Source organism: Arvicola amphibius, chromosome 9, assembly GCF_903992535.2.
Source record: "Arvicola amphibius chromosome 9, mArvAmp1.2, whole genome shotgun sequence".
NCBI lineage: Eukaryota > Metazoa > Chordata > Mammalia > Rodentia > Cricetidae > Arvicola > Arvicola amphibius.
This window is the reverse complement of record NC_052055.2, coordinates 122,151,706-122,163,407: the sequence shown is the minus strand read 5'-3', so window position 1 is coordinate 122,163,407 and position 11,702 is coordinate 122,151,706. Positions and strand designations below refer to the sequence as shown.

Genomic DNA, 11,702 nt, shown 5'->3' with positions numbered 1-11,702 from the left:
AAACTCCAAAAGGTCAACAGGATTCGGTGGGCTGGAGGAGCCGGCCACAGTTCAGATCGTAAGCCTCTTCCTGCTACTCACCCAGGCAGTGATTAGTCAGATTAGCCAAAGTTACCTCTGCCCTGCTCAGAGACTCGTATTGATGAGCAATGTATGGAGTGGGAAGACCATAAAAGATGCCAGGACCTCCCTTTCTTAGGAAAGTTCACTCATGCAGAGCCACTGTGGTGTCATGTGACCAAAGAACAACAGAGTGCCAGGAATAGACATAGAGACAAATTCTATAAAGATATAAAATAGGAACATTGTTTAATGCCAGAATTTAAATAACTGCAGCAGCTTGGGCCTGAGGATTTTTTCTTGGGCCCTCTGGCCATTTAGAGTTAATAATACCCTGCTTGGGGCATGGCACTATGCCTGGACTGGTTTGAAGGTTTTTTTTGGTCTAGTGTCCTTGAATCCACAAAAGCTACCAGTCTAAGAACAGGCTGTCACATGCCTTCAGATCCTTAAAAATTGGGTTATGGGATTAATGAATAAGAATGATTATAAAAGATAAATCTTTATCAGTGAGGTCAAAACTTGGGGGAAAATGATTGGAAATGACAACTCTATTCTGTCATAGTTTATTAATGATGATTAAAAGATATGCAGGAGATAATGTCCAAAAACAAAAATGACATGATCTATGTTTTGGAACAGCATGAATGTATCCCTGCTTACTAAAGTCTGTATAAATAAAGAAGCACTCTGGCTGCCAGTCAGTCAGGATACAAGATTCTCCTGACCATCATGGCCTGGCTCACTCCGTTCCTTGCCTACTCCTTATGTCCTCTGCTGGGATCTGTCTACCACCGGGGATGGCTCCCAGTAATATATGTGTGTATATGTGCATGTAAAATAAATAACTTCTTTAAGTTCATTGCTGCCCTTAGGAATTATTTCTATTTGCCTATGTGTTAGATAAGCAACTGTAATATTGGTAGCTCAGGAAGAGCAAATAGTAGCTGGGGTTGGGGATGAGGGGAAAAAGTTTGTCCCTTTCTGGTATCCTGTATTTTGAGTTGTGTTTTTTTCTTCCGAGACAGGGTTTCTCTGTGGCTTTGGAGCCTTTCCTGGAACTAGCTCTTGTAGACGAGGCTGGACTCGAACTCAGAGATCCTCCTGCCTCTGTCTCCCAAGAGCTGGGATTAAAGGTGTGAGCCACCATCGCCCAGCTGAGTTATTGTTAAAAATAACTGGAGAGACGGCTCAGAGGTTAAGAGCGCTGACTGCTCTTCCAGAGGCCCTGAGTTCAATTCCCAGCAACAACAAGGTAGCTCACAACCACCTGTAATGAGATATGGTGCCCTCTTCTGGCCTTGTAGGCAAAACGCTGTATACATAATTAATAAATAAATCTTTAAAATAAAAATAATGATGAAAACAAGCCAGCTAGTGGTGGTACATGCCTTTAATCACAGTACTCAGGAGGCAGAGGCAGGTGGATCTCTGTGAGTTCAAGGCCAGCCTGGTCTACGTCGTGAACCCCAGGACAGGCTCCAAAAGAGAAACCTGCCTTGAAAATAAATAAAAAACAAACAAAGCCAAACCAAAACAAAAAAGAAAAACTATTAGACATTTTATCATTCTATTTTTTAAAACTATTTGAATTTTGTTTTCACCGGTGTTTTGCCTGCGGGTGTGTCTGTGTGAGGGTGTCAGGTCCCCTAAAACTGGAGTTACAGACAGGTGTGAGCTGCCATGTGGGTGCTGGAATTTGAACCTGGGTCTTCTGAGGAGCAGCCAGTGCTCTTCACCGCTGAGCCATTTCCCAGCCCCCCCACCTTTTTTTTTTTTAAAGATAGGATCTCACATAACCCAGGTTGTTCTAGAACTTGCTACGTAACCGAGGTTGACCTTGAATTTCTAATAGTCCTGTTTCAGCCTTTCAGAGGCTGAGATTACAGGTGTGTGCCTCCATGTCTGGCTTCTCTTTTTCTTTTCTTTGTTTTGGTTTTCAATACAGGGTTTCTCAGTAACTTTGAAGCCTGTCCTGGAACTAGTTCTTATGTACTAGACTACCCTGAAACTCACAGAAATCCACCTGCTTCAGCCTCATTAGTGCTGGGATTGAAGGTGTGTATCACCACCCCAAAAATTGAATTTTACCAAAAATTAAAAATTTTTATTTATGTGTTTATGTGTCTGTGTCTGCATGTATTCTGTGTTTCCGGGGATAGTTCCAGAGGCCAGAAGATGGTGTTAGACTTCCCTGGAATTGGAATTTTAGGTAGTTGAACTGTCTAAATGTGTACTAGTAACAAAACTCAGGCCCTCTGAAATAACAGCAAGCCTCTTAACTGCTGAGCTATATTTGTAGCCCATTTTTCCTTGAGATAAGGTTTCATCTAGTCTGGTCCCAAACTGTGATCTCCTGCCTCACGCTCCTGTGTGCTGGGATTATAAGCATGTTCCACTCTATTCTGTTTTACAGACTGGGTCTCCTTTGCTGTCTGTGCTGTCTTTATTGGGTTCAAACTATCTTCCTCTTCCAGCTTCTTGAGTAGCTGGCTCTACAGACATGTACCATTGTGTCTGACCCAAAGTGGGTCCCCCCTTTCTTTTTTTTTTTTTTTTTTAAAGATTTATTTATTTATTATGTTTACAACATTCTGCCTCGATGTATGCCTGCACGCCAGAGGAGGGCGCCAGATCTCAGAACAGATGGTTTTGAGCCACCATGTGGTTGCTGGGAATTGAACTCAGGACCTCTGGAAGAGCAGCCAGTGCTCTTAACCTCTGAGCCATCTCTCCAGCCCTCCCCCCTTTCTTATAAGGAAAACATTTAATTGGGGCTGGATTACTGATTCAGAGGTGTAATCCATTATCATCATGTCTGGAAGCAAGGCAGTGGACAGGTAGACATGGTTCTGGAGAAGGGAGAGTTCTGTGTCTGGATCGGCAGGCAACAGGAAGAGCAAGCCCAGACTTTTTAATTAAATCTCTGCCCTAGAAATAGCATTAGTCTTGGAATAAAGTTTCAGAAAAATTTATGATAGTTAGTGGAAGTTCCATGATTTTAATCGAAGTGAATAAAATGAGTCTAGCCAGGTGTGTGCACAGCGGTAATCTTGGACTCAGGCAGCAGAGGCAGGAGCCTAGCCAGGTGTGGCGTGCACAGCTGTAATCTTGGACTCGGGAGGCAGAGGCAGGAGTCTAGCCAGGTGTGCACAGCGGTAATCTTGGAACTCAGGAAGCAGAGGCAGGAGTCTAGCCAGATGTGGCGTGCACAGCTGTAATCTTGGACTCAGGCGGCAGAGGCAGGAATCTAGCCAGGTGTGGTGTGCAGAGTGGTAATCTTGGCACTCAGGATACAGAGGCAGGAGGAATGCAGGAAGTGTGGGCTGGAGAGGCGGTTCAGCAGTTAAGTGCTTACTGTTTTAGAGAACCCAGGTTCAGTTCCCAGCAGCCATACCATTTGGCTCACAGCTGCTTGTAAGTCCAATTCCAAAGGATCTGACAGCTTCTGGCCATTGCAGGTCACTGCATGTACATGGTGCACATAAACTCACATAGGAGCACACATACAGATAAAAAAATACATATTAAAGGGTGTCTGGGTGGTTGTAGTTCAGTGGTAGAGTGCTTGAGGCATTCAGTGTAATACCCACTACTGCCAACCCTCCCCCCAACTAACCAACAAAGCAAAAGCACACTAAATAAGAACTGAAGACATTAGCACTCGTCCCATGGTTGCTTCTTTTTCCAAGGGCAGTTGAAAGCCATTGCTGAATATGGTTTTCTCCCCCTTTATTTGAATCATGTATAATACTGGTCAATAGAGAGCTTGGTTTTTATTTTTAACTTTCTAAAAGGAGGCTTTATGCAAAGTGTGTTTACCTTTGGTTTGGTTGGTTGGAGTCCTGACGTCTCAGCAGTTTGTCAGAATGCTGCATTGGGAAGTGAGATCTTTGCGCTGAGCCACTGTCCTGCATGGAAACAGGATTCGGCCCTTGTCCTGGTTGCATAGCTCTGACCAGATGGTATCTTAGACTCTCTTAGATATAGTGGCCAAGTGCAGAGCAAGCCTGGCCGCTGGTGTTTAACAGAGTCCTGAAGGCTTGTCTGTCACTGTTTACCATGAAGACCTTATGTATTTAATAGAAGCTTAATAGCTGCAGGTTTTTTTTCCCTTGAAACTGGAAACGTTAAAAAAAGGTCAGATTTCTTGGCTCAAAATCACTAGAACAGTTTGTCAGACAGGGTCACTGGAAACATTTCTTATTGTTATTGCTCTTCAGGGTTTGAGGCACTTTCCTTTGGTATTGTGGACGGGTGCAAGCATGGTCACAGGTGAGCTGCGTCTTCAGCGTGAGATTTCAGATTTAGAAGTTGCAAGGACACTTGCATATTTTTATTTTTTGGATTTAGGTCTCTCACTGTAGCCTACCTGTCCTGGAACTTCCTATGTAGACCAGGCTAGCTTCGATCTCACAGACCTGCCTGCCTCTGCCTCCAGAGTGTCCTGCCTAAAGCCACTTATCCCAGCCAGCTCCTCGCAGTGAACCCCGCCCCTTAGCGCGCCAGCCCCGCCCCCGCCCCGAAGGCCCCGCCCCTACAGCCTCGCCTTTCGCCTCGTGAGCCTCGGCTGCCCCGCCCCTCACCCCGTGCGCGCCTGTGCCGTCGCGCGCGTCCCCGCCCCTTGCCGCGCGCTTTCGCCACTGGGAGCCCGGAGGGCGGCGTGCGGTCGCTGCTCTTCTCCGCGGGAGGCTGCGGCGCCGCGCGCGGGTGGGTGGGAACGTGGCGGACCTCCGGGCGCCGCGGTGGGGGCGACAGAGCGCCATGGCGCCCGCTGTAGCTACGGCAGCCGGTGCCCGTGCCGCGGCGAGGTGAGGGGCGCCTCTGCTCCCCAACCGAGGAGGCCGAGGCCGCGGCCGCGGCATGGCCGGGATCATTAAGAAGCAGATCTTGAAGCATCTGTCCCGGTGAGAGCGTACCCGGGCCCTTCCCGAACCCTCCCGATCTCGCAGGCTGCGCTCGGCCGTGCGGCCCCGGTTCCACTCTCGCCGGTCGTTGTCAACGCTGCGTTCCTCCTTCGCCCCGGCTCGGTCCTCTCCTTTCCCCTCCCCCCGCCGCCTCCCTCCGCGCGGGCCACCCGGCTCTTTCCCTGGCCCAGACCCGCACAGAGCCCAAGGCAGGCCAGCTGGTTCCTCCTGAGCACCGCTGCCCGCCCCCCGGGGCCTCTTCCCGCCTCCGGAGCCGCCCAGCCTCTGCTTTTTCATTGCTCTCTTTGCCCGATGCTGCAGTACCCAGGTCCTCTTAGGTTTGCAGCTTCGGCGCTGGCTTTCTTCTGTCTGACCCTGTTGCATCACCCTTGAAAAGATGTAAGCCCTTCACCCGAGGCTCGTCCTCCTTTCGGACCTCCCTCCTTTCTCTTTTCCGCTTTCTTCTCATTACACAGACTAATTGGAGAAAGGTCAGAGTTGGGGGATAAAGTTTCAGCAACCTTCCCTTTAAGATGCCATGGAAGTTTTTGTGACAGCCAGTGTCCGCTTGTGCTTTGTCCTGCTAAGTCTTTCTGTGGCTCGGTGTTTGGGGCATGAGGGACTGGCTGGCAGGACAACTTTGAGCTGTACTTGAAGGACTCCTGGTCTCTACGTGAAGGCGCAACTTGTAAGAACTGGTGACTACAAAACATTGAGCGCTAGCTTTGCGATTCGTTTTCTTAACTTTTTCTAGCCTGGGGTTGGTGATGGTTGTTAATTTAGGTGGTCTCAGTTCCTCTAGTGATCCAGGATCCAGTTTGTCTGCATGGTGGCTAGTGGTTTTAAAGAGGGGCATGTGTGTGTGTGTGTGTGTGGCCAGTCAACATGGAACACCAGGGATTGTGCTGATGTATCCTTTCAGGCCTTCTCATTGAGTTTATTTGGCAAATGCTGTGTGAGTCTGTTCCTGACATGGTGTCCTCCTTTTCCTGGCTGACATGGCATATATAAACTCAGACTTTATCAGCTAGATCCAGATGTTCTGGTTAGCCCCCTTACACATGCCTGGGCTGCAGGGCTCCTCCTCGAGCCCAGGCACTTCCTCATTGACTTTCATGCTCTTTAAACTGAGGATAGGGCTGGTATATACTGCAAAGATTATTGTAGGCTGCCCTGGTTGGCACATGCCGGCAGTCCTGGTGTTTTGGAGGTGAGGCAGAAGTGGGGATTTGAGGCCAGCCTGGAGATCATAGAGTTCCAAGCTGACTTGGACTACATGTCAGAAGACTTAGAACAGAACCTCACACACTCACACACAGTGAGTGCTCAGTAGGACATGGGCATTTTTATTGTTTGCAGTCATAACGTGTGTGACAATTTAGTACCATTTGTAGACCTGTCTAGGCAAATTCATATATACTGACAGCTTAAAAAAATACTTTGTCATTATGGAGTATGTGTGTGTGGTGGGCATTTGGGCAGGTGCAGGAGTGCCACAGCGTGCATGTGGCAGTTGCCAGACAACTTTGAGGCGTCACTTCTCTCAATCCACTTTTACACGGGTTCTGTGAATCAAACTCAAGTCAACAGGCTTGTATGGCAAACGTTTTTACCTGCTGAGCCATCTTGCTGATGCTCTCTCTCTTTTTTTAAAAAAATATTTATTTATTTATTATGTATACAATATTCTGTCTGTGTGTATGCCTGCAGGCCAGAAGAGGGCACCAGATCTCATTACACATGGTTGTGAGCCACCATGTAGTTGCTGGGAATTGAATTCAGGACCTTTGGAAGAGCAGGCAGTGCTCTTAACCACTGAGCCATCTCTCCAGCCCCCTTTTGTTTCTCTCTTGCTGCCTCTGTCTGTCTCTCTCTTGAGATAGTGCCTCACTTTGCAGCCCAAGGGAGCCTGGAGTGGGTTTCCTGTCTTAACCTTCCAAGTGCTGGAATAATTGACATTTGCCGTCAGGCCTGACTTCAGGTAATTTGTTATAGAAGTTTTTGTGGGAGTTGAGAGTCCTAATGCACTTACCTGAGTCTCTCAGAGCATCCTGGAATAAGTGAATAATTCTTGATGTAGTCCAGCCCCTCTGCTCTTCCCTTCCCCCCTCCTTTCCTCTTCTCTCCTTTGTCTCCTCTGCTCCCACCCCTCCCCTTTTCTTTCTTTTCCTTGGATCTCTTTTGAGACAGGGTCTCAGTATGTGTAGTATTGGCTCTTCTGGAACTTCATATGTACACCAGGCTGGCCTCAAACTCATAGAGATCTTCCTGCCTCTGCTTCCCAAGTGCTGGGATTAAAGGCATGTGCCATCATGCCTGACTTCAACCCTTCACTTTTGAAGCCCAGTAAGAATGACTGACATGTCCAGAAGATAAGGGAGTGTGGATGAACCAGCTTTCTAACGCTGGGGCCCTTTCCCCATAGTACAGTAGTACACACACGTTCTGTGCGCTTCCCCTATCGTGTGCACACAGGTTCTGTGCGCTTCCCCTATCGTGTGCACACAGGTTCTGTGTGCTTCCCCTATTGTGTGCACACAGGTTCTGTGTGCTTCCCCTATAGTGTGCACACAGGTTCTGTGCACTTTCCCCTATTGTACGAACACAGGTTCTGTGCACTTTCCCCGTAGTGAGCACACGTTCTGTGCAGCTTCTGTGAACATGACATGTTAATGATACATGCTGAAGCCTTTGTTTTATTTTTCTCTTGAGGCGTCATGTACCTCAAGCTGGCATCTAACTCTGTGTATTCCCTGACACATTTGGTGAGTCCTGGGAGAAGAAAGCTTTTTCTGCTTTAAATAAAGTAGGAATAGTATGCCTGACACGGAGGGCCATTTCTGATTTCCTGGGTATGGGGCTGGGAGGAGGAAGAGGTCACTTAAAGCTGCACTGTCGGGTCCCTACAGAGGAGTAGGCCGCAGGTCTGGTTGGAAAGGCCAGAATCCCAGGGCCTTTGCTTATTTTGGACTCTGTAATCATGTGTGACGCTGATGTGTATTGTGTTCACCTTCGCTGGCAAGGAAGGAGCTGTGGCTTGTGGCACCTGGTGGGGAAGGAAGGCTGGGGGTGTTTGCAGAGCAGTGTTAACTGTGACAGGTGTTTGGCAGTGCCATTTGACCTCAGGGACAGTGTCCTAGAGCAGAGGACAGGCCAGTGATGAGAAGTGCATCCTGGTAATTTTATTAATTTAACATGTTTATTTTAAATGTTTTCTTTGTAAGATATTGATCTGGGTGCTGGGAAGGCAGTGGGGATTAAATGTCTCTTAGGAATTTCACTCCTGGTTTGGGAGACCATTGTCCAATATGCAGAAATTTAATACACCATTAAATGTTCATTGAAATGAACCCATGGAAAGAACTCTACCTAGCAATAGGAAATAATTATTTATTTAAAAAATTGTCAGAATTAGCTGGTGTGGTGGTATGGGTCTGTAATCCCCACCCTTGGGGGATTGAGGCAGGAAGGTCTTAAATTTGAGGCCAACCTGGACTGTTTACTAAGATCCTGTGAGCTTTTTTGTTTTGTTTTTGTTTTTCAAGACAGGGTTTCTCTGTAGCTTTGGTACCTGTCCTGGAACTAACTCTTGTAAACCAGGCTGACCTTGAACTCACAGAAATCTGCCTGCCTCTGCCTCCCAAATGCTGGGATTAAAGATGTGCGCCACCACCGCCCTGTGAGACCCTGTTTTATAAATAAATGCTAAAATAGATTTTTCACTAAATTAGGTTATTAGTGTTTTTGTTTGTTTCCCTCTCTCCCTCTTGAGAGCCCTGCCTGTCTATTTCAACCTTTGAATATTGGTATTGGTATAATTCCACTGCATCTGGCATTTCTTCTCGCTTATGACCATGCATTGTACAAGAAGGTATGCAATAGGCTTTGGTGTCAGTCGGGATTCTCGATGGAGAGAGCATTACAGATTCACCTTCAGCTCTGCCGTTGTTGGCCAGGACTGCCTTCCCAGCTGTGCTGTCGTGGTGTAAGTGATTAGGGAAGCATAGTAGAGGCTGGCAGAGGGCTTTGAGGATTGGGGACACAGCGTTTGTCATGGTGCCTGACATAGAAACTGTGTTAAATAAAGAGGAGTTGTAGAATGTGGCCAGAGGAGTTGGGGACAGGTTCAAAGTGCGAATGGTGGAATGCTCGCTGCCTCTGTCAGAATCCCATTGGCGGTCTTAGTTATTTATTCTTAAGCGACTGTAGAAAATGTCAGCCTGGTCAAACAGGTGCTGGAACTCAGGGATGTGGGAAGTCTCATAATTCCTTTTGGAGGACAGGAGAACTTGAGTGAGTTGAGCTATTGCAGTTCCTGATAGGGCAAGCGCTGGAGGGATCTTGGAGATCACCAGGTCACCAGGTCCCTCTGTCACGGGCTGTGCAGGCCTCAGCTCTCACAGGTGACTGTCAGGCCTCTGGCTGGAAGTCTGTGGACTAGTTGTAATCTGTAGGTTAAATTCCTTCCTTTGTGCTACACTAGGTTTTTGTTGTTTGTTTTTGGTTTCTCTATGTAACAGCCTTGGCTGTTCTGGAACTCGCTCTGTAGACCAGGCTGGCCTCAACTCACAGAGATCCACCTGCCTCTGCCTCCCGAGTGCTGGGACTAAAGTCAAGCCCCACTGCCACCAGCAAGGCCAGTCACTTCTCTAGTAGTTATCCCGTCCATTTGCTAGTAACACTCAAGCCCTGTTTCTGTTTCTTTTCTCGTTTTCTAATGTGGATTTAGAGCAAACCTCTTGTACTTACTCAGCAGACAGTTAGTGGTGGCCGTCTGTACTAACAAGCATCTGCAGTCTTGTATAACTGAGATTATTGCTGGAGGCGGAAGCTTGCTGTGTGAGTGAAGAATTTCAGCCGAAGGGTTAAGTAACTAGTCCAGAACCACAGCTAGTAAGTGACAGAAGGAGACTCCAGTGCAGGCTCCTTCTGAGCTGCCCTTTGACCTCTGCTGCTGCAGTGCTCTGCATCTTTGCATGCTCAGACAGAACATGACACCCTCTTGAAGCACCTGGTGTCATACGCCTTCAATCCCAGCTCTCAGGAGGCACAGGCCTATAGAGTGAGTTCCAATACAGCCAAGGCTACACAGAGAGACCCTGTCTCAAAAAAACTAAAAACAAGCAAAATTTTAGATTCATATTTTGTTTTGGTTTGTCCTGGGGTAGAGCTCAGGGCTTTGTGTGCTTGACACAAGCTCTCTGCCCCTGAGCTGCATCCCCAGCCCCCAGAGTCTCATTGTTGAGGCGGAGTCTCTGCAGTCCTCCTCGGGCTCATGGCACCAGGACTGCAGGTGTGCACCACTGCCTGTGGCTCTCCCCACTTCCCCCCACTTCCCACCCTGTGCCCTAGAGACTGAACCCATTGCGTTTATTTATTCACATACATATTTTCAGCATTTTATTTATTGGACGTGTATGTGTTACAGGTTTAAACTACTGTATCTGACTTTGTTTGGTTTAAACATTTTTTGTGCTTTGGGTATTGTCAGGTATTTTCTCTTAGCCAAGCTTCTACGCTGACACAAATAATCCCAATCAAACCAAATTAAACCAAATTAAAAGACACCCATGTTTAATAGATGGCCTTACTTCCGGGTGTCCGGGGAAACTTGAAGAGGGGAAGACCATGTTCATTCTCTGTGGGGCAGTTTAAATAGCCTGTGGGAGTGGTCCCAACCTTTCCTGGGGAGGAGTTACCATTTGGCAGGCTTTCTTGATCCTCCCTGGGGAGGGGTCACCATTTGACGGGCTTTCTCTGAGGTGGAGTTTGGACTAAGGCAACTCCCAAGGGAGGGAGCTTCTGACAGGAGCTGGGGTGAAGCCCCCAGGCAAACAATCCAGACTTTTTATCAAGGGGTGTTTGGGAGCTGAGGTGATGCATCTGACCTAACATTCCAGAGTTTTTGGATAAAGGGGCTCTGACTCAAGTCTGGCTACTTCCTGTGGGCATGGGGCAACATGGGAGAGGGAAGAGCTGGGAGATGGTGGGCTCCTGCTCAGCGAGAGGTGTGGCTGGAGTGACATCTTGTTTACTGTCATTCAGGAGACCTCAGGCAGCTGTTTCTTGAGGGAAATGAGAAGGCAGATGGCTAGGAGAAAAATTATTGTTATTATTGGCCCTATGAATGGGACTAGGCATGGTAAGAGTCATTAACTGCCAGAAAGAATGGGACAGAGAAGTGCCCTGGTTGTACAGGTGAGGCTTGGGTATATACCTGGGACACAATAGCAAATAAAACTAGATTTTGGTTGGTAGGTGTCCTTGATCCAGGAAGAGTTGGTACCAATGGTGAATTCCCAGGAGCTGGTGCAGGTGTTGGCATTGTCTAGAGAGTGCTTTGTAAATTGGTCTTGGCCCAGACAGCAGGAGTGACCTAAAAATATTCTTAAAAATGGGTGGGGTTAAAAATATGCTCTGGAGGGGCTGAGAGATGGCTCAGTGGTTAAGAGCACTGGCTGCTCTTCCAGAGGTCCTGAGTTCAATTCCCAGCAACCACATTGTGGCTCACAATCATCTGTAATGAGATCTGGTGCCTTCTTCTAGCATGTGGGCGTATATGGAGGCAGAATGTTGTATACATAATAAATAAATAAAAAATAATATGCTCTGGAGACTGATAGTTTTTACCAGACTTGATTTTTGATACAGCAGTAGAACTTTTCCCCAGGAACCTGTAGGTATTTGTAAGAGAACTGGATCAGATTAACATCTTGGTGTCATAGCAAAAGACTA

The 11,702-nt window shown here is 47.5% G+C and overlaps 1 protein-coding gene across 1 annotated transcript in view; it reads left to right on the top strand.

Annotated features, from left to right (window-relative positions):
* Positions 1-4,764: 4,764 nt before the first annotated feature.
* Positions 4,765-11,702, top strand: part of Uhrf1bp1 (UHRF1 binding protein 1) — a 53,444-nt gene continuing 46,506 nt past the window's right edge. Inside the window, exon 1 of the mRNA XM_038341677.1 lies at positions 4,765-4,967. Coding sequence (XP_038197605.1) covers positions 4,924-4,967 — 44 coding nt within the window. The 5' untranslated portion in view covers positions 4,765-4,923. The remainder of the gene's footprint in view (positions 4,968-11,702) is intronic.